The 24,003-nt window shown below is 39.4% G+C and overlaps 1 protein-coding gene across 1 annotated transcript in view; it reads left to right on the top strand.

Moving 5' to 3' along the window:
- LOC146989734 (CUB and sushi domain-containing protein 1-like) overlaps positions 1-1,415 on the top strand; it is a 373,646-nt gene extending 372,231 nt beyond the window's left edge. Inside the window, exon 75 of the mRNA XM_085763336.1 lies at positions 1,079-1,415. Coding sequence (XP_085619462.1) covers positions 1,079-1,238 — 160 coding nt within the window. The 3' untranslated portion in view covers positions 1,239-1,415. The remainder of the gene's footprint in view (positions 1-1,078) is intronic.
- The last annotated feature ends 22,588 nt before the right edge of the window (positions 1,416-24,003 follow it).

Below are 24,003 nucleotides of genomic sequence, written 5' to 3'. Positions count from 1 at the left end.
TGGCAACCATTTTTAGGGTGATGGCAGGTTGCATGCACGCAGACACACTCGCATGAGAGCAGCAGATGGGTACTGGGCTGCTGAATCACTGAACCAGGCAGTTGTTATGGTTCATGTCCTCACTCCGGCCATAATTTTCAAACCAATTTGTAGATTTCTTTTTTTTTTTCTTTTTTTTTTTTTTACAAGAAACCTCATCTAAGTTTGCTCCTTTAATCTCAACATGTCCAACAAGACATCTGACAGAACATGGGAGGATATTTTGAGTGTACTTTTTCAAATTGATATTTTGCTGTCCAGTGGTTCTTAAACTCGTACGGCCTTCATTTCTCTGAGTAGTGCTCTGTAAATTAGTGATGTCGAACAGGATATGAAAATACCACATATAACACTGAATATTTAGCATGTTTCATTTTTAAATTGTTTGAACTATTCACACCAAGGGAAAGAACAATCATTTTCATGTTGACTATATAGAAAGCAGCATGAGCATCCCATTCAAGTTTCTGGCCACCTGACAAATGTAATTTTGTTGTAATTTTTGGCTTTGGTTCAATTCACTAACTCCTGAGAAAAGCATCTGGATCTCTTGGAGTTTACTTTTTTTCCCTTCAACCACTGATTCACTAGAGCTTATCACTGTTTTCCGCTAGGCATGTACTGTACCATACATCTGGCAGGTTTGAGCTTGTTTGTTAAAAATGGCTGCCTGTGATTTAATATTTGAGAGCTGTGAGACTCAACAAAACTGTGTACATGAAAGAAGACCAAACCACTGGCCTAAAAGCAGCATGGAGCTGCAGTGGGCTCAGCTCAGGGATACACTTGTAGTCAGTGTTACTGCGAGATAAACGTGACTAACTTGTCAGTTTTTTCACTGTGACCACTCATACACATTGTATGTTTGAACATCAGCAAATTTAGGCAACTTCACTATGCTTTCCTAAAATGAGTATGTGTTTTTTTCTGTTTCAGAGAACTTTTGGCACATATTTATTACACTGAATGCAAAATATGTTTCTGAAACCATCATTCTGTCATTAACCTGATGTTGCTTCCTTCTTTTTATGTTTTTCAGGACACGTCCCAAAGTCCAGTTCAATGGCTATGTCGGCCACGAAAGCTCCAATGGTCAGGCATCGTTTGAAAACCCAATGTATGACACCAACATGAAGCCCACTGAGGCTAAGGCAGTTCGATTCGACACCACACTCAATACAGTCTGCACTGTGGTATAGTCCAGCAAACCTGCCACTATACAGTGGTTCAGTCCAACCTCGATGTTGCAGTCTGCGGTGTGGCTTAACCGAACAAAAATGAAAGAACAAACTAACCATTTGGACGCGTCACCGTGAGCAGTCTGTGTTGCAGCATGCTGGTCCCCAGTCGGCATAATCTGCACAGTAATGCAGCCCTGCTCCCACAACCTATCTGAACAACGGTATCATCCACTTCTCCTTACAGTGAAAGCGTAAAATAAGTCCTTGAACAATAAACAAGGGAGTAGACAGTGACATCGTCAAATAAGATGAAGTCAGCTGTTCAGGAGATCAGTGCTGGGACCAGAATTCCTCTTAGCACTGTTCTGATTCAAAGATCAAGGGAAATCAGAGAAAGATGGTACAATTAGTTGAACTTCCTCCATGAGCGACAACCTAATTAAAACAGCGCTCGTCCAGTGTCAGTTGACTGACTGTAAAATTTGACCCAACCACCTTATGGAAAGGGCTTTCTATGACCAGTATCATATGGCCCTGGATTAGTCTCCCTTTACCCTGAGTAGTGCTTTACCCCTACCTAACCTCATACCCTCATGCCAAATTTGCACAGTGGTATAGGCTTGCTAACTCCCCCAGCTGTAGGCCAGGCATGGGTTTGACCAATATGATGCTCTACCCTCTCAGGGGAAGCACATAGACTATTCCACTCCCCAGCCTCCATCCAGACAATGAATAGTAATTGGACAATTCGTATATGTCAACACAAAAAAAAACATCACTGGTGCTGGACCAAAACCTCCCACTGGACTTCCATTATGCTGAACTTGACAGGACTGGACTCTCTGATGCTACGGCAGCTTACACAGTCTGTTTTGGTGGAATCTGATATTGATTGTACAGGCTGCTGTAAAGCTGGCAACCTTATTCAGTCAATACAGTGACAACTTCAACCAGACCGATACCTTTAATGAAAATCATATCTCTAATCCATACTGGATGTTGGTATTAGTAGCGACGGACTAGTGGTACCACAACAGGTTCAAATAACAGTTGCAGATAAGTTTGAAATGTTTTAGCCTATTTGGAGATCTGAGTGGGTTCATATATAGCAGGACAATCACAGAGTTTGGTAAGTGGAATGGCCAGTTAAAAATGGATGCTGAAAAGGGTTCCTGTCATTGTCCTTACCCTCTGCTACTTGCTGCATTGCCTTCTATGACAGTGTCTACAGTATTAGGAAACTGGCTAAAACATACCAAATTAATCATTTGCAAATGTTATTTTTTCCTGGTTTATGACCAAAACCAGTCTTTTGTGGGTTTTGGGCATTTGAAAAGTATTCTATAAAGGTACATCAAACTTAAGATAAGTCACATACACAATATTCCACACTAGCACTAGGCAGACTGTGCTGAACCACAAAACCAGACACTTCAGTTGCCAGGCTTGTGTACACAGTGGACTGGTTTCCAGTGGCCTGTCTAACACAATCAAAGAGTCAGACAACTGAGTCTTGTTCTTGGCCAGGATTCTGTGTGGAAGCCTGGAGGCAATAAGCTGTCAAGATCTTCGACTGCTGCAATCAGCTGTGGCCAGATCCAGGAAATGATTTGTCTTCTCGTAACTTTGGTCGGGATTATCAGTCAGTCAAGTGATGACTGATTTTTTTTTCTACAGTATACTCTCAACACAAAATCAGAAACAGACGAACACATTAACAGACAGACCAGTTGACTGACAGAAAGTAGACAGACGAATGGACAGATAGTCATCTCTGTCAGTCATGCTGGAATAAAGAGACAAGGACAGGTTGCTATGGAAACAGAGACAATTTTTTGTCTCCAGTTGTCTCTTCTGGCATTTTTCTTCAGTGAAGATATTGATGAACAGACTCTTATGTTCAAAAACCCAGTGGCCCCATGGGACTTCCCAAACCACTGCTGCTGGGGACCCCAAAATATAAACTTTATATAAACTCTTAAACCGCACAAATTTTGCACTAGTGTGTTTTTCTGACTGGGTTATGAAAAAATGAATAATTTTTGGGTCTGAAATGGGTTTGAAAAATGAGTCATTCGAAAAAGAGAATTTTATTCAAAACTTCTATCTTTAAAAAGATGACAAAACGACTAAATACAGGGTTACAGAGTGTTTGTATATACACATTTATATTTCACACTCCCTGTTAGCAGAAGGTGTGACCACATGCTATATCGTAGTTTATTTTGTTGCCATGACAACATGCTCCCCAACCAGAAAGTTGGGATCAGTTTACCCTGTGGACCTCTGAACTTCTAGTGTCACATACTGGCACCACACTCCTGCCATTTTTAGAGCAATGGCTGCTTCTGAAAACTCATATTGAATACTGTTACTGCTGTAATATGTGGAGGAAGTACGAAGACACCCACCTCCATTATACATGGTCCCACTGAAACACTGGCGCCACACTGCTACTTTTATTTACAGCCATTAAATGCCGTCATTCTCTGATACGCTCCATACCTTATGGTTAACTGAATGGTACACAGTTTGGGATACTTCACACAAAGATTAAACAGTATCTCAGTATAGTCTTATTCTTCTCGGTGAATGACTTGCAGTAGCAGACAGTATAAGTTTTCAGAAACAACATCTGACTGTTTCTCTAACTCTTTAAAAAGATGTGTTGTCCACGTTCCTCACCACTCACATGTTCATGCGTCATCTTTCAGCATATCGGATGCACATGATCGTATTTCAACACACCTTTTTAAAGAGCCCACAGTGCATGCGTGACCTGTTTGAGAAGTGGTCATTTAAGGCAGTGGACAAACAGATACAGTATGTAGACAACATGCACAATTATTGTTGTCAACACTTGCCGCCCCTCCCTGAGCCCCTCCATTGTTTGAGAAATACCTCGTGTGCAGAGAGTAAGTTACATCCTGTTTATCAATGCTGGAACCTCACTGCAACAAATACACAAGCTTAGCGAGTGTGACCTCTCTTTCCGCTTATTTCCTGGTATTTTGAGTCACAATGTCTTGCTAACACCCATGAGTCTGCAGGATCCGAGATAATTGGCTAGTTCCAAATCACTTGCCGAGCTTGTTATTTCTCGCAGTGTTCTCTCAAAATATTTTTATTTTTTTGCGAAAGATGCTGCACTTGGTTTAGATCACAGATGTAACTGCTTTCAGTGTGTGTCTTTCAGTGTCTTCAGGCCCGTTTCCTGTTAGTTTCACTCTCCATGCATAACATTCTGGCATTAGGTTTACACCTCAGGCATTTGCTTTAACCTGCATGACTTTTATTTATTGTTTTTCTCTACTGTTGCCATGTTTGCGGTCATTCAACCTCCATCATACTGTCATATACTTACAAACAGTCCATCACAAATCCATTTATTTACACATACAATATCAAATGATCAGTAGAATGTATGAGAGTCAGATATTGAACATGTATAACAGATAAATCAATTGTTTTTTGAAACACATCTTCTATTACAGTGTCCAACTCCAGGCCAAACTCAATTCACTGAAATCAGAGAGTGGATTTTCCCAAGAACTCAGATACTGAAAAGCATTTGGCATGAGAAAGTTGTTAACATTCACTTATTTTGAAATAACTAAGAATGAATTAACAAGTAACCTCAAATTTACATTTACATTTACATTTTCAGTTTCAATTAAATATGACTCTACCCGAGAGCCGAATGCCGAAAATGAAATGTCCTGAGACAATGGTGGTTTTATTTGGAAGCATGACTACAGGATATTGTTGGTATTATAGTGTCTATTGTCAGTCTGTCATTGACAGTCTCTGCTTGAGGGTTGTGGCCAGACAGCCACAAACACATACACCAGTGTGTGACATGGAGTATAGATATGCAGATGTGTGTAGTGGCTGAAATATTGGCAATAGTTAAAGAGCACAACAAGACAGAAGGCTTGCATTCAAACCGTCTTCACAGGGGTAAACAAGACAACCGCTCTCTTTATTGCTGGAGTGCACCCAGCGCCTCTATTTTAATTGATTTAATTAATTCAGTTGAGACTTCCTATGGAGTCAAGAGTGCATAATAGAGCCTGAAAATGAGAGGCTGTAAGGTTTCCACAAGCATAATAACAGGTCTAATTTTTAACAATTAATGACACTGATCTGATCGCCTGCTGTGCTCGAACTAAATAAAATTACACTCCTGATTTCTTCGGCATGTATAGATCACAGGAGCATAGTTTTCAGATCTTGTCTTCCCACAGAAACTCAGACAAATACAAAGCAAATATTTGTGCAGAACCTTAAAGCCTATATGTCCTGTAAGCCACAATAGCATATAGGAACATCAAGCTTGCGGCAGAGCTCTAAAATTAGTATGGTTTGTGTAAGCTCACAAGGATGCCACATGTGCTCACTGTTTTGGCTGTCAGCACAGAAAAACTTCTGTTCTAAGAAAGAGAGTGTGACCTTCCCTCAAGTAACCCTTCAGTGTTCCCCAGCTGTGTAGAGGCAGATGTCATCTGCCACTCTGAGGCTTGTTTATTTCAATTGGCTTTTTCCTTTTGTATAGTCAATCATTGGAGGGTGTGGTTTCATTCACTGGCCTTGACCTAACTCTGTCCCATTCAAATATAGATTGTGTCAGTTATGTATTTGATTATGTTTATAAATGAGTTTGCCATTTTGCAAAGTGCTCTGAAATGAAGATTAGTTTTCTGGGTGAATGTATTTCTTCATTTCCTTGATTCTGTCTGAGTTCTTACACAAAGACCATTACATGCTGAGTCATGGAGGTGGGGAGGAAGTGATAACGACCCTGGATATTTGAAAACCCAAACCAAATGAAATATCAGAGTCTCAAATAATATAAAACAAAAAAATCTATTTTCAATTCTTTAAAAAAAAAAAAAAAAAAGATCAGATTTTTCCGGTTTAAACTTGGAGGGAGACAGATGTCAACCTGAGATCTGGAGATAATTCATTTTCTTGATCATTTGATTAAAATCATTTGAGAGAGAATCATGGAGAGGACACTTGTCAGATAGCTTCAACTATGTTTCTCTAAAAACAGAAAAAGGAAATCTGTTCTTGGGCACCATCTTTATCAAAGCAAGATGTGTGGTTCAAATAGAATTAAGGGGTGGCGTTTAGCTAACTTGGTAGAGCTGCCGCCCCATGTTGAGGCTATAGTCCTCACTGCACTGTTTCTTTTGGGCAATGTTGGAAATATCTCTTTCTTAAATGAGCTAAACATGACACATACTGTATTGTATCTGCTCTGAGATGCCTTAAGATTTTGGATAATGTTATTTTCCCCAAAGCTTTTTGTAGAACTTTTTCACATTTGTCCTCCATTTGGCATTGTAGCCATACTCAATTAAAATGTGCGACAGCTGTCTGAGAGAAAAAATAAAAAATAAATTATCCTCTAAATTTTAAAATGCCAAGGTTATTTTTGCTTCTTCAGCTCTCACTGTTGGGGTAGAGGGTTTCTACATTTGTCCCTCACTTTCTCTAATGTAGTATTGTCAGCAGTCCTCATTGAAACAAAAGACCCTGGGTTGCTGTACACTTGAGAAAAAAACAAAACAAAAAAAACAGCTAAATTTGTAAATGTCACACACTGCCTTTTCACAGTGTCACATGGCAGACAAGCTTCTAGATTACATCTCAGTGTAGATTACATCTCGATGTAGTAGTAGTAATCTAAATTACATCGCGATGGGGTATGTGAGTCATTTTACACATCAGTGTCAACAACTGCAGGACTGCAGAGTGACTGCTGAACCTCTCCTGCAGGGATAGTGGAGGAACGTTCACTCTCACTTGGGTAGGAACTGTGTCATACATGTGTTCAAATGTGGCTCAGTGGCCGCGTCCACCTGTAGATGGATTTTTTTCCAGATTGAAATCTGACCTGTGTGTGTGCGTGTGTGTCAGTATGTACTATTTTTGGACAATCCTTGTCCTCTTTCCATACACACACACACACACACACACAAACAGTGGATATCATTTTCACTTTTTAGTGTAATCAAATTTAAATATTCAGCATTGCAGTTCATTTGCCCTTGACTTCATCTTTTCCTCACCAGTTGGGATATGACAAATTTCTCATGCCGTGGTTCAGAATCAGAGTTTAGAGGAAAATCTACAACCTGGTGAATCCACTGCAGCCCTGCTTCACCTATCAGTGCAAAGGGATAAACAATTGTCAATTCAGCACATGGCAGCTTGTAGATTGGGATACCACACACATTGATGCTACAATATTCACACGCTCCAATGACAGGATGCATTCTCACGCAGTAAATGTTGCTTGTGAATGTGTACCAAAAAGTATTGTTTAATATTTTTGTTGTCGCGAGTGGTACAGAGATATAATGGCAGGTCCTCACCCGGAAGTTGCCATCACCATTAATGTTATTATTTTAAGCATCATAATTCATAATCATCATCATCATCATCATCATCATCACTGTCGCCTCTCACCATCATCATGTGCTGCTGAACTTGAAGTAGGTGCAAAAGAAAAAAAGTTTTTTTGTACAGAAATCTATTTTTTATGGAGAATTTGTAAAAAAAGAAAAGAAAGAAACAAATTATTAAACATGCTGTACTTTTTATGATTAATGATGTAGGTACAACAAAATCTTGTTCATTAAAGTCAATGTTTTTACTGTTACACACCATGTAAAAATCTATGGTTCAAACTGAGTATCAAATATCAAAATGTCATATGATCTCTTTTGTCTATTATGGCTGCTTTTACACAGGAACAGAAAAGCTTGTGGGACCCGGAGTTAATCTTCTTCATGCTGGAGAGACATTTAGCTCTGGGTCACACTTGTTAAAATAAAATAATAAAAAAAAATCTGCTATTCATAAACTCATAAAATAATGTGTCAATTCCAACTCCTCTAAAGCTCGGGGCCGGTGTAGTTTAATTTAATGTTCTTTACCAAAAAAAATGTTATAGAATGTGACAATACATTAAACATTTTTGAGTGACTTCTAATGCAGCAGCAGTGCTGTTAGACAATAAAATATCTCATTTACATACATGTTTGGGGTTGATTTAGGATGCACACACAGTTAACGTGAAACAAAAAATAAACAGATAGAGAATAAACAGATGTTTAGTGTCATAATGTCATGAACAGTATGTCACAGTTGGGTTGAAAACATCACTTCCTTTCAGAGTCGGTGTTCTTGTGTAAAGGCAGCCCTGTGTGACCGATCCTCATGTCTGTATCTGAGAGAGGGATGACTTCCACAGGCACAAAAGATTTTGGATCACTTGCCCCCATCACGGCCCAAAATCTGACCTCATGGCTGTCTAAACAAGGAGCAATCTGGTTCTCTTGCTTAGACATTATGGGTTTAGAGTGGAAAATAAAGTTGAAATTTAAATTTAAACTCTAGCAGCAACCATTTTGGAGGCTTCTATGTTGGCAAACAATTGGTCAAACAAGACTGGTACTCTTAAGTTTTGAATTAAAGGATGGAAAATTATATTTTTCTGTCCTCCCATGAGATCACGACAGAGAAACATTGAGTGTTATAAAGGGTTGAACAACAGATACTGTATGTGAATGCAGCCTCACAACCTGCTGTTAATGAGACTCACAGTTTATCTATCAGCTATTTTGAAGACATTATTTGAGAATAAAGTTTTTGATACAATAGTTTCTTGTTTGTACAATGTTTTTGTTGACTGTTATTCTGTTGATAAAACCTAAAGTTTCTTCCAGGTTTGCCCCGGTCTCCCTGAACAGTCCAGAGGTGTACTTGTTATGTTTTTGTCTAGGTGCATTGACCCAACCAGCTGTCAGACTGTCTAGACTCTAGACTGAACGCTGCCTATCCCCTTATAATAATCTTATGCAGTAGATTTGGATTGACTGATCTGCCTCAGGTAATATGGATACTTACACAACCTACATTAAATAATGCAAACTATCACCAAATTGCATGCTGGGATAGCATATAGCATGGATGGATGGTTTACTTTAGAAATTATAGTCAAAACCAAACCTGTGCAGGTTGGTCATTTGAGTCAGGGTGATTTTAATCCTGACATTAATAAGGATAATCCGAGGCAAAGAGTGCATTAAAGAGCCTTTTGTTTGACTCTGAATTATGTGTAAAATATAGAGTGATCTCCACTGAGTCATTCAGTTACTGATAGCAAACAATGTGAAGGTCAATTACTGCGTAGCGACTCAGGTGGATTATCTCACTTTCTGTATAGCAGTGAGTATTGGCTGCTAATATTCTGGGGCAGTGCACTCTTTAAATAGAAACTTTTTCACTGCATTATCTTTGTCATCCTCCAAAAGAGTTCTACCAACAAAATTATACTTGTTGGTATGTTTATGACTGACTAATCAAGTTGCACAATTAGGAAGTTTAAAGCCTGTACTTGAGTGAAGAAGAATTTTTCAGACCCCTTCAGAAATGTAGCTACTGTCCTTCGAAGAGTGTCATCAGTAAACATGAGTGTGAGGTTGGGCTTCACCTCTGCAGACTCACAGCTGACATGCAGCAGTGACCTTTTAGCTTTCTGTCCTCATGGTCAATGTAAGTATAGCTGAAATATAACCATTGTCTTCACTTATGTGGTTATTTTTTTCAGTTAATGTCATTAAATCAAGATTTTGACTGTTGGGTAACATGTAAATAAGAATGTGTACATTTGTAATGAAGTTATTTGTTTTAGAGTACTGTATATTTTTAGGACAGGTAGGAGAGGGAAGAACAGATGAAGGACTGGAACCGGCTCTCATATTGGAGTAGGCTTTAACTATTTTCTATTGGAAATTGCATCCTCAATTTCCCACATGTTCCAGCCAAATATTATTCTTTTCACAAGGTTTGACTAAAAATGTTGGGGTCAAAGTTAGTTTCTTTTCTGGACCTTTCTATGGTTACATATTTGGTCAGAAAGTTTGGGACCAGCAGATCGCACCACTGAGAAACTGAATATATGTAATGCACAAGCAACGAGATTCCATCAGGAACTCATGAAACTAGACGAGGACTGAGCAGGTGGGGAGCTGGGGGTCATGGGAGAAGGCAGCACAACCAGTGAGCCGCAGCATGTGGCAGTGTGGACCCGTAGGGCAGAATGATAACGTGTAATGAATGAAACTTTATTTATACAGCCCCTTACAAAACAAGGTTACAAGCTGGTTTAAAAGAGAAATCATGATCGAGCATCAAGACTTAAAGAAGAGATTAAAAGAGAAGAGATAAGATGTGCAGTGCAAGAAATAAAACAGTATAGGGCGAGTTATAAAAGCACATAATTAAAAGAGCAATGCAATGAAATAAAATAAAACAAAGATAGTCAACCTGGAGCAGTAAAATAAAATCTATAGCACTGATAAAATGCTTTAACCAACAAAGAGAGGCCAGCTGATGTTATCCTTTCTTTCTGAATTCAATAGCCTCTTCAACCCCACTGACCCTGTGTCTTTTCTTTATGTATTCATACTAGGTTTTAAGCCTATAAAAGTGTATTTATAAATTCCTCTTGCAATCCTATTTTCCCTGCTATCTACTAAAAGTGGTAAATGTATATTTTAGAAAAATATGATGAAAATGATGCACAAAACAATACAATTTCAGGCTCTTGGGGTAGCCATGAAAAACTTATTGGACTTGAACTAGAATGGCTCTCAGGGAGGTGGATACTCACCCTTCACAGCTAAAATAAGAAACATCACCAGTCATCACTCAATACTCCCATAATGACAAATGAAAACAAAATTTTAATCATTTCTACAAATGTATTAAAAAAGAAAAGACTGATGACAGTGATGCCTGAAATTTAGCTCAGATCATCTGAGATGTTTCTTAAAGAGCTAGGGTAAAACTGTTGATTGGATGTGATTTGAAAAGACAAACACCTGCAACTAAAATTACAGTATTACACTAACCAGTTAGACCCAGTCTGTTTCATCACTTTCCAATAGTGAATCACTGTAGCCGCTGGTCTGTGTATGAAAACCTCTTGTCCCATTTAAGCAATGACTACTGAAGCTCTTGTCAAGTCACAATCACCGTAGCTGCTCCCAGGAGGAAGAGATAACACTTCATTAACGCAACGCAGGGGAGTTCATTATTAGCATGAAACGGGTCTTTTATCCAACAGTCAAAAAGTGGTGACATTTACACTATGCATGGAAGAAACTACATCTTGGTTTGCAGCAGAGAGCACTTACGAATTGCCCCTTTAATTATATTGACATTTAAGCTCATGTTCATCAAATAGATGAGAAAATTCACATAGTGGTGACATTAATATTAAATAGTATTAATACTAATTCTCCTCAGCCTTTTCATCTGTATAAAGTTTTGAATTGCATTTTCTTATTTCTTTTTTTTTTGTTAAATATCATATAATTATCTGAAATATCATTAAAAAAGTTATCATTGTTTCTCCACCATGTGTTCAATTTTCTGTCCTTCCAGTCGTTTTTGTTAGTTTGTCTTTTGAGTTTCCCCATTGGAAAGCCACCAGTTTTACAGGTTATATTCTTTTCAGAAAGTTACCTGCAAGGAGATCACATTCATTAATTAATTATTAGCATGAAACAACTTTTATCCACCAACCAAAAAAGTGGTGACTTTCTAATACCACCACATCAAGCTAAGACCGTAAGTTACTGTGGGCTTCAATTCACAATTCCGACTTGGTAGATCCGATGCCAGGTAACCCGAAAGCTCGTGATTTTTTTTTTTTTCTGTGAAAGTTCCCTATGCCGGCCCATAAACTTCACAACCCGTGCAAAGTCTCGGTACCAGATCAAAAGTACTTCACAGGAAGGAAAACACAATTTAGCTTACCTTTCTTGTTTCCTTGAACAGCACCAGCGAGTATAGCAGCCCCCGCCCTTGTCAGGCATCAATTGGTCCTCGTGCAAAGGGTCTCACCACATGTCACTCGCGCATCCCTTCGCCTGCACACACAGCCCTTCATCCCCAATTCTCTCACCATCTTCCTTTTCCCCCAGTGTATGGAACTTGTATCCCACAAGGAAATTGATATGGATGAATATCTATGAAGCATAAGCAGAGGGGGTGTTTTTTTACGGAGAGACTCAGCGTCTGTGTAAGAAACTACCCGTTCATCTGCATCGTAGTGGAGGAGACCAATGGATGTGGAGTCAGAAATATTTTTGTCAAACATTATTTGTTCCACCATTTCAATCATATCTGCTTTAGATGTGAAGAATTAGTCTGAAACAACATTTGTATCCACCAACCAATAGTTTGGTGACTTTTTAATGGGGGGACCAATCAAGCTAAGAAATTGGGGGGGGGCTACTGTCCCCCCCGGGATCTGCACCCATGTCAAATTCCATCTCTGGTAAAAGTTTGCTTGAAGGAAATAGTTCTGAAACACACGATTAAAAATATAAGATATCATCCACTAATTAAGAAGAGTTGTGTATGGGAATCTGCTACCAGCACAGTTTGAGATGTGACAGCTTTGATGGCCCCTTCACCATACTGCTTGCAAGCATTTGACAGCCATTTGTACCCGTTATGGGAGAAAGCGAATTTTAACAGAGAAGGCATAATTGTATCATAAATTAATGGTGTGTGTGTGTGTGTGCCACTTTATTAAGTTAAAATTTATTTCAGTGGCAACAGTTGACATATTACTAGGCTACTTGATTTTGAGAGATAGAACATTATCTGTGTTTCTCTGTACCTTTTTCCAATAATATTTTAGAGGGTTGTGTGTGGATTTCAGGAGACAGATGGTCCTCACTGATGCTTTATTTAACTTCAAATCAAAAGTGTTTTCTGTCCGTTGAAACAGAATGACAGGGAGAAAGACACCATTTGTAACATGCTCACATTTCAACACGCTTGACTGCACACATGCTCTCTACCTCACACACACACTGATGCATTATTGTTTGTTTTATGTCTGAAAGGTTAAACAAGATTTTAAATAATAGGCCTACAGCTATTTTCTATGCAAAGATTTAGTGGAGTAGCTAAGAGCATCCACAGAATCCTCTCTATTGTAATCTGAAATGTAATCTATTCTGCTTTGTGCAGTCTATGCTGTTAGTGCATGTGCTTTATGCACAGCTCCACTAGTCTACTTCCTGAAATGAACCAGCTCCTTTATTTCCTGTTTTACATTATTGGACCAATTGATTAATCCAGGTGTGCCTGACCATTGTTGTGAGGTCAGACACACCTGGATTAATCAGTTGGTCCAATAATGTAAGACAGGAAATAAAGGAGCTGTCTTATTTCAGGAAGTAGTGGAGCTGTGCATAAAGCCCATTGTTGGCCTTAACCTACAGGACCCGCCCACATGTGAGATGTCTCAGTGCAGTAGCCTACACATCCCTAAGGTCAGAGCTACCTTGCGTGCAGAGTTTCCTTCATGTTTTTCAGCTGAAAAAAGGGCCTGAGACAAAGAAAGAGATGAGAAGAGAGCATAGATTGGCCGTAAGGACTAATGGCTAAAATCCCAGCGGACAGACAAAAACTGTAAAGTTTTTTAAGTTTTCACAACTCTGTTAACCGCGTGACTGATCCCAAGGTCCATGGATGACAGTGTGCCAATGCTGGTCTGACTTCACCGAGATATGAGCTGCAGAGGAGCTCCAACTTCACTCTACATTGACTTTTCTTCTTTCTGATGCGTACGGTAAGTTACTTCATGTAGCCTACTTAATGTTTCACGGCAGTTTTGACTGGTATCAGCCACAGAAGGGTAATGATAAAGTTAGCTAACTAGGCTAACCTAGCTACCTTGCTGTCGCCAATGCAAATTGAACTGTTGCTGTGTCTAGCTGGCTAACTTACTTGGACAGCTTTGCCTTGGAGCATTTCAAGGCTATGCTAGTATACAGGTTGTGTCTAGCTGGATTGTTGTTTTTGTCCGTTCATGAACACATGGTAACTTTATTCAGTTGTGTTTGCTGTTGTGTGTTTCTTGGCGCTTCTCCTGGCTTCATTGCACCTTGCTGACTGAGAAGGTGAAAGACGTGGAGGGATTTGGGCGGGGCTATAGCTTTGTTTTGGTCTGAGATGCAGGTCGTCTAACAGTAGTAACGTTAGTGCAACATCAAGTGGTCGTTTCGTTTGTAGAACAAATAAACTACTTGGGGGCATTTTGCCCCCACATTTTTTAAAATCTATTTGTGCATGTCCAACCAGTAAATTTGCCTTCTTTTTTTTTTTTTAGCACTGGTAAAATGTGGAAGTGACAACGCCTTGGTGATTTTGGCCGCTGCCTTGATTAAAAAGCGTGTGTACATGCCTCAATGAATAGTTAACCGTGACTTTGGTCAGCCTTTCTCACATCATTCTCATTAGCCCCTTTAGCATTCAGTCACCTCTTCTTACAAGTCTTTACAGTAGCTAGAACAACATTTAATAAAAATGGATTTATGTGCATACCATAGCACATATAAATTTATGTGAAAATGGGAAGTCATTTTAATCGGCGATCAGTAGCTAACACGTAGGCTAGGTGTTTTTCAAAATTATAGTAGGACATTTCCAGATACTGATGGCTTAATTTAGTCTGTTATCTACATAATATCCAATACCAGCACAGGATAGTGTGTATCTATTTCCATGATGCACCCCCATTCTTTTACAAAACAAACTGTTATCAGTGACACAGCAAGTGAGAGTGTGGGATGGTAAAATAGACCACTACACCAGCCGGCATAAGGTGTGTATGTCTGTGTGTGTGTGTGTGTGCGTGCTTGTGTGTGTGTGCGTGAGTGTGTGCATCACTCCCATCAGATCAAACTGTAAATATTTCAAACTAAATAAATGGAGTAGAAAGTGGACCATTTTATAGTTCTTTTGTTATGTCTCTTTGTTATGGCTGTTTAGAGTGGCTGTGGTGCACAGTTGACATTGTCATTTAAATCGCTTTACTCTTGTGTCTCACGCTGTACTTCACAAAGAAATGTGTAAACTGTACATTTATTCAGTTAAGATAAAATAAATAAATATAACAGGCATGGATTTTAAAATGGTGATCGATGGGGAAGAGTTGACAGTGAAGGGTAGACTTTTGCACAGACTTGACAGGCTCAAGCAATGCTGCCAAGCTTTAGAGCAGAGTCAGCACACAGTACAGTGATTTATCAATATCACATGAAGTGCCACAATCAAATCTGTGCCCGAAATTGTCTCTCAAAAAGCTCAAATAAGGGTAAAAGATAGATATGTTGGCTTTTTTCGTGTCTCACAACATGGGAGAAAACCACAAGTTATCATCCATTAAACTTGTATTCTTTCATGTCTGTCAGATCAGGCCATTATCAGGATGCTATCATGTAGTCTGGGGAAGCTTTAAGTGACTGTGAAAAACTGTAAACAAGAGTGTGCCAGTCTGTAACTCATTATCAGAGAGGGCGCTTCTACATCTGTCTCTTGATAAAATCACAGATTAGAGTTCTCAATGCTCTGGTCTTAATTGTTGGCAGACAGTTGTTGATTAATAGGAGGACTGTATCGCCACGTGGTTTGCTGTCACAGAATTTCATTATTATTGGTTTCAGTGGAGAGTTTTAGTATTACATCTAAATACGGTCTCAGGGGCCCTTTCATACTGCCAAAAAACATATCTTGGGGAAACACTGAAATACTATTATGTACTTATTGTATTGGCCAATCGCCTAAAATGGGAAATGGCAATGGATTTTGGCTTCATTGCAGGGATTCAGGCATGATTATCATTTTGGCATCATCCACAGTTGGCTGTATGAGTGAATCATTTTCCCTCCTTTGCGTTCTCTCCCTCTCTCTGTGTACATGTGTGTTGTGTGTCTGTGACAAGAAATGGAAATTCAGCATTCCTGTTGCGCAAATGCCAGCCTCATGATTCTCCCATCATCACCCATCCTCCTGCTCTGCTCTGTCTTCTTGCGCTTTCTTTCTCTGCCTGTGTCCTCTCTGTCTCAGGTTTTCCTCTTTGGATATCTGAATAATGGTGGTGTATGATGGTAGATATTCAGCATTGCAGCAAGTTAGGGGAACGCTACAACACAGGTGCACATAGACATGTACACATTCTTCATCCTGAAGGGGGATTGAATGTGTGTAGCAAATTTAATAGCAACCCAATCAAAAACTGAGAAATTTCACACTAAATATTGAGGTGGCTCTAGACCAAAAGTCAGAGGATTATAAAAATCATTTGCATTTATCCTCTGGGGACCATGAATATCTGTACAAAAGTTGGCAAGCCATTGAATGATCATTGAAAAATGTAAGTCTTTCTTTTTTTTTTTCCACATGGGAACAAATATTGGTCAATATTAAAGCCCTATTTCAAAACCCATTGTACAGTCTTCACTACTAACATAAATATTGGCCTCCAGAACTCTGTCAAACCATCAGAAAGCTTCATAAATGACTCCCACACAAGTCAGTAAAGTATAATTATAGAATGACTGTAGTATTATTTTATGTCTTGCTGTTGAATGACTGTTTGTTTATTGTGCAGCTGAGAAACTGAATTTCCTTTGGGATAAATAAAGTATCTATCTATCTATCTATCTATCTATCTATCTATCTATCTATCTATCTATCTATCTATCTATCTATCTATCTATCTATCTATCTATCTATCTATCTATCTATCTAGTATTTGAAATAAGAATGAACCAGAAATTCAGCAATTTGCCTCAGTATTATTTCTATATGGAAATTTAAAGTTGATAGACAAACTATTGAAAAAATAACACCATATTATGTAGTCATAATCACTCATGCTTTCATATGTTGTGAGCAATTTAGTCCTTCTCTTTTGCATTTGGCCAGCACTATCGTCAGCATCACATGTCATGTCTTCTTTGGCAATTCATCTTGGAAAGTATCTTCTGGAAGGTCTAACCCATCCCTGGCAGTCTTAAGGAGAAGTGTCCCCACACTCCACATTCATGGCATCCAGCAAATGTGGGAGGTGGTCATAACCTCTCCACCCAACCACGCAGGTTGCCTAGGGCCCCGCAAATTATGCAAGGGCCCTGCCTCCTCCTCATGTCGAAGCCAGTGTCAATATTTAAGCTATAACTTCGATAGGAGGATGAAGCAGAAATATCATGATCATGGAAAAGCAAAAAAAACCTGACATTTCCACAGTTGAGTTCTTGTACCTAACAAAAATGAGAGGGGTATAGAATTATTATCATGTTTGATCAACATGAGCCAGAAACAATTATTTACGGTATGTTTAATGTCAGTTCTTTATAAAATACTGTTATCAAGAGGTATTGTTTGTTTACCCCATTCTGTTCTTTATTGTTCTATTTATCCTTAGACTGACTGAAAGGTGGACTATTTTTAGCAGGGATTATTATGATCGGAGCACTATCTGGTAATTGTAAATGGTTTACGTGGTTCACAGGTCAGGTAGGAGGGCCTCTTAGCCGAATTTTACCAAACAGAAAGTTCAGGACCAGATCTGACTCCTGAGCAAAGAAATCTAGAGTTTAGAGAGGAGGAGTCTGGAGGCAAACCAGTTTGTGATTGCAGCAGAGTGCTAAAATGCCACATTATCTCACACAACAATGAAGGTAGGGGAGTTTCTTGCCCCTTGACGTCTGCTGCGCTCGCTGCAAGGCGCTTAAGCAGGTCATCCAGAAATGAGATGGGCCTGTCTGTATTCTAGAGGCCAATGAGTTGTTTGTGTAAAAGTGAAGCATCATTAGACAGTGCTGCAGACTTGTGTTGTTAGCTACTCTCTGGCCTCAGACATTCACAGTTACTCTCTGTCCAATCACATTTCCTCCCCTATGGTGTGTTTTTTCCAGGGTGAATACAGCTTCATCCGCAAAGATGAATATGTGCAGTTGTAGTTTCCCTTTCAGTAGTTGACATTATGCATCTCTTCATATTGGCCTTGTTTTGGTATCAAACAGATGTCCTACCTGGACACACTGACACTTCGGACACTAATGCTTCATCCTTATTTTCATCCACTTTGTTTCTCTAGGATTCTGGCATTTGTCATTGTGGTGACCACAGTAACACACCCACAAGTGATATTGTCTGCAAGCACTCTGTTCCAAACTTCCTGCGGTGTTATTGTCTTGTTTCCAGTTATCATGTCGACAATGGCAATTTCCTAATCATCTAAAAATATTCCTTCACTCTTACGGGATGCAACCCTTGATCCAACTGTAAAACGGAAAACAATCAATAAATCTCTAAAGAGCATTACATGTAAAAATGTAAACATGAACTCTGCAGATATGAGTGCATCTTCAAAAAAACATCTCAAAGATTTCACTCCACCCTCTGAATGCTACAGCCCTTGAAGTGGGACACGACACAGCTACGGTCAATAATTATGGCCCTTGTCTCATCAGAGTCCACAACTGCTGGTCTTCCTACACATTTTCCCTCTCACTGCCATTCTTTGCTCTCCATCATGTCTTCCATGATGTCTTACTTAATCGTTCTTTCCAAACAAAATCTTCTCAAAGCCATCCCTTTTGCCTGTCTGAAAACATGGCTAAAATTACAATGAGCTTTATTAAATTTTACTCTCAATGTAGTTAGATTTTCTCTCGCTATTGTGGCTACTGCAGAATGGCACAATTATGTTTTGAACAGTTCTGAAATCAGTGTGTTTAGTGCATTTAGAAAATGTGCTGAATATAAGCTGTTTTGCAAGTGGTGCTGGGGTGGTGTATACGTAAATGAAAGAAGAGGTCATAGAGTTTGGAAGATTTTGTGTGAAAATAATGAAAAATGGCTCATAGTTTGAGTCACATAGACCTCTGCTCCACAGTGTGAAATGTTTTTGACAATTTGGATTCAGTTTTACCAATGCATGTGAACAACAGACAAAACTCAGTAATAGCCAAAGGAGATAAAGGGCAAATCGGTCTGTACAAAGACAGAAGAAGAAAGGGGACATCAGGGTCAACTGGGCGACTAGCACAAACACCTCAGCCAGGTGGGCAGGGCATTAGTGGTTGGCAGCTCAAATAAGTAACTTTGAATTGGAGCTTTCTGTGTAAAATCAATTCAATTCCACCACCTTTCATTGATGTTGGTGTGTGTTCATGTCCTGTGTGTGTGTGTGTGTGTGTGTGTGTGTGTGTGTGTGTGTGTGTGTGTGTGTGTGTGTGTGTGTGTGTGTGCGCACGCATGCCTGCATTCACTATGTGGGTGTCAGGTGTTATACTCGGGAATCTGTGGAGGTTATTATGACCTACACGCACACACACAGGTGTCAGATCAGGTGGTTTGTGATAGTGTGGCTGTAATAGAATCTGAAGACAGAGACATACAGAGATTTATAAGTGTATGTCCTTTCCCCTTGCCGCCCCAGCAGCTTTGTTCTCTGGTGCTTTATCAAACACCTCCATCCCAGGAATTACCTTTGACCAAGGAGTGGTCTAGTTAAAAAAAAAAATCTTATCTTCTCAATAGTCTGTTCCTTTTTCCTCATTCTTTGATTCTAGCTCATCTTTAGGAATGATAAAGTCTTCAGCCCTGTTTCTCACACCCATTAGTGCCATGGTGGGACCCATAACCTAAGCACCCAGGATGACCTTAATTGCTTTCTTTATTGGGGGTGGTATGAAATATGGAACATCTTTCTTTTTGAAGCTTGATTCCCAAAAGAGAATCTGCTCATTAAATAGTGGGGACATTGTTGTGTAATGATTTGGACACAGTGACTGATTAGATCAAACTGGATCGAGTCAGTTCCAGTCTCAGATGTTCTTGGCAGCCAAAAATTAAAGACATACGCTGTGTGTTGTTTCAGGATTCAGATTGTTTGCCTCCTAATTCAGTTTAAATCTGCAATGAAATCCTTGCTGTTGACACTGTGTGTGCAACCAGGAGAGATGGCAATAAAACCAAAACTGATTGAAAATGGTGGACAAATGGCAAACTGCAGATAGGGCTGCGTGATTAATCATTTTAAGACTAATCGCAATTTACGCCTCTACGCAATCTCATTTTTATGTGACAATGAGATCAATTGCATTAAACCAAGCGTTCACTTTTCTTTCTCTTCTTTCTCCCTAAACTATATTAACAAATGACCAGTGTGCATTACTCTGTGACAAACTGTGCAGAGTATGATAAATCTAGCATGTGAGAGATGGGAGTAAAATGCGATGAAAGAATCAGGATTGAGGAAACCCTGTGATGGTGAGGAAAAAGAAATAGGTTTATCCACCACCACCACCACCACCACAGTTCTTAAAAAAATCACTATGCTTATACTGTGGAAATGTTGTGCTGTCTGCTGTGTCAAACTAGATTCCAAGTTACAAGTGGCAGTCAAAAGAAAATGCAACACTGTGAATTTGTGTAACCACCTGAACCTGATTTTTTTTCTCACATACAGTATCACCCGATGAGAGAGGAGCTATTGTTTTTTTAATCCACTTCCACCATCTCCAGTTGGGAGTTTTTTTTCCTGTACAGATTGTTGTAAAACTTAGCATGAAAGATCCTTTTTGAATACGGTAATATAGGTTTCTGCTTTGGTATAGAAGCATTCAAGAATTTGCATTCTCAGGGTTTTAGCACCTTTCTATGGGCCTGTTTTCATAGCCTATACCTACAGCCCGGGGTTCACTCTGAAAATTTTCTCTGTATTCATTCAGAATGTGCTCCGTTCTACTGGGGATAATTAAAATGTCTGTGCAGTATGTTAGTGGAAACACATATTATTGGTGGAGAGTCGAGGCTTCCATAACCTTACAGTCTGTTCGTAGCTCAGAGCAACCCTGGAGCTGGTTGAGAATCAGCGTCAATGTCAAAGACTTTTCAGCAGGTTGGACCATAGACTGTAGGGTTGGACGTACGCTGTCATGGCATCCAGTTGAAGGATGGTCTCATTCATCAGCACATCACCATGAAGAACTTAGAGGTCATACTGACATGGCATTGGGTTGGCTGGTCACAAACAGATTATGTTTTCAAATCAGGTGCCACTGTGGAACAGTGGTTAGTTCCACCACCTCCTCGTTCAATCACTCTTAGTTCATTTGTCTGGGGCTTCTCCCCCTCCCCCAGACACAAGCTATTCCAATGGGTGTCGACAGCAGACCTTAAATTTCCATCAGTATGTGTGTTCACTTTCATGGTCTGGCAGCCGTTTGTGGTTTTTTGTTCATTGTATGGTAGGATACACTCCTAAGCCCATGATATGCAACTAAGTGTAGAAAAGAAATAAATGGGTGTACCAAGGCCATAGCGACTTTAACCTATCCTGTATCTGTCATACAGTCGTGAGGTCTGAAAGCATATTGTCAAGTGATTCCTGTTTTATTCTTTTCTGCACCCTTTGACAGCAGTCAATAAGTCTTTGCCACTTGTGGTTGTGACTCTTGAGCCTGACAGCTGCAGGTAGCAAGCAAGGGAGGGATTATCATCTGATGTAGCTCACTGAGTTGAATTCAGCTTTGCAAGAGGTGTCCTGGAGTCAAGCTGAAAATGGACGGTAAAATGATTTTCTAAGCTGGAGGGTTTCATTTCAACTTTGAGGGGACACGCTTGTGAATTACTGTTCCATGTGAAACACTGCAAGATACTATCTTAACAGATCTGCTTTGTAGGGCAAAACACTCAGTGGTGGTCAGAATGCATTTAAATCCTCATTAAAAATTAGGTGATGGGCGTCTTTGACAGGCTTGCTTCTATGCTCATACAAGAATTACAGAGATGGGAATAATATTCCTTTCTTATCTTGTGGTACATCTGTCCTGCTGCAGTCCTACAATAGTATCTTGATTTCTCACCAAAACATGATCATGTATGATTTGTTCCCAATTATGCTTTTACAGTAATCAAACAGCCACAATATAACATGACATAGGAAGAGATTAGTGTCAGTAGATTATCCTACATGGGAATTTACTATGTTTTTACTACCAACAAAAGTAGAAACAATGAGTATTTGGTAGGGAACTAGTGGAAATTTTAGTCAGGAAATGATTCATCAATTTTCAGTATGAAATGAGGATAATCTGTTGTACAGGGGTTTCCAAACTTTTCCTTGCCAATGCCCCTTTAATAGAAATAGCTTCTAGCCAGCCAAGCCTGTTGAAAACACCCATAATAATATTAAAATACATGTAAAATACAAACAAAAATCTAAATTCATATTGATATGTTTTAAAATAACACACATAAAGTAATAGTGATTTTATTACATCCTTCAAAATTGATTGTTTGATTTTGCCTTCTCTTTCAAATGTGTAAAAACAACACAATGTCTACACTGACAAGAGTTGCACATAGCAGAGCAATAGCCTCAGTGCTTTGTGCACATGGATACATTCAGATATAGTGTTATTGTACAGACAGCATTTCAGCATTAATGTCACTGATCATCTTCAGTCATACATCTCATTGTTGTTACATGTAGGCTATTTAATTGAAGAAGAATGAACAAATTGGTAAAAATACGCTCCATGAGTCTGAGTCCCCAGCTCTCGAGTTAAAGCAGAAGTAAGCGGAATATTTGTGTTAATATAAGTCTTAAATAGTTATATCTTCTGACGGCAATCACTTATATAGAGTGTTTGGCCTGAAACACGGGTCTGTCAGTCACTCTGCTCTGCTGTAAGCCGAAGAGAAAACTTTCCTTGTATCCTACAACCTTTATCCAATGAGGAGAGAGAACTGCATAAAGGGGCGGTCCTCTCTGTGTGTGCAGCCAAGGGATGCACGTGAATGTAGTGACGTAGGGATGAGGGCGGAGACTGCTAACTCCATCGGCTGACAGAAAGTTAGCCAAAACGACCGGATTGCTTACTTCTGCTTTAAGGCCTGTACATACTCTGCAAAAACAGAAAAATTAGTTTGTTTTTTGAGGTGGCAAGAACAAGAGTTATCATAGGTACAGCAATGAGTCCTAATACCTGGATATTTGTTAGCATTTTAGCACTTTCATCTCCCTATCCCAAGGCATATGGCTATTTTAGTAGGTTTTTGGTGGAACAGCTAAAATAGAGTTTGTGGTTAACACAAGCTCAAGATAAATGCCTAAATGTGACTACAAAGGTTGCCAAACATGAAAACCAATCTGTAAGCAATCTGTGCTAGTACTTGCTTCTATGTAATGTATATAATTCATATGAATGTATGAAGTATAACAAGCTAAAAACATCACATCATAGGCCAGCTTCAATTCTGGCATTTTGGTATAGCAGCAGTGAATGGTAGTAGTTATAACACAAAATTCAGAGCATATCTGCAACACAATATTCCACTGACTATTCTATCAAACATATATATAACGCAACAGGTTGCAGTAACCATAACACTCATTTTATACCTGCTCCATTGGAGTATGCAGTGTAGCAGAGCAGACACAGAGACTCTTGGCTGCATGAGCCTTTAAGCTCAACAAATATTATCAATTCAGTATGCCAATACAGCGAGGAAAATATGCTGACAGACAGGAGGAGGAAGAGAGACAGAGAGATTTAAGGGGTGAGAGAAGAATAGAAAGGGGGTGCGTGAACTGACAAAGAAGGAGATGAAGCATGTCTGGCTCTTGGTGCTCTGGTAACTAAAGCAGCTTTCATGATCACCTGGCATTCACACACACACACACACACGCACACGTAGGAGAAACACACCATCTCTCCACTTACCTCCACAGCATTATGTAAGTGCTCCACATGCAGGCTCATGCCTTTGATTGGGAAACTAGGACATGAGAAACAGAGACAAAAACACACACAAACCAGAAGCTCATGCGACCCACAATTAAAACCCTTAACATTGTGTACGGGATTGTGGATATGTGTCT

This window comes from Trachurus japonicus, chromosome 3 (genome assembly GCF_045865225.1).
Source record: "Trachurus japonicus isolate A0001 chromosome 3, Traja_1.0".
In the NCBI taxonomy this organism is placed as follows: Eukaryota; Metazoa; Chordata; class Actinopteri; order Carangiformes; family Carangidae; genus Trachurus; species Trachurus japonicus.
This window is presented reverse-complemented; position numbering and strand designations above follow the sequence as displayed.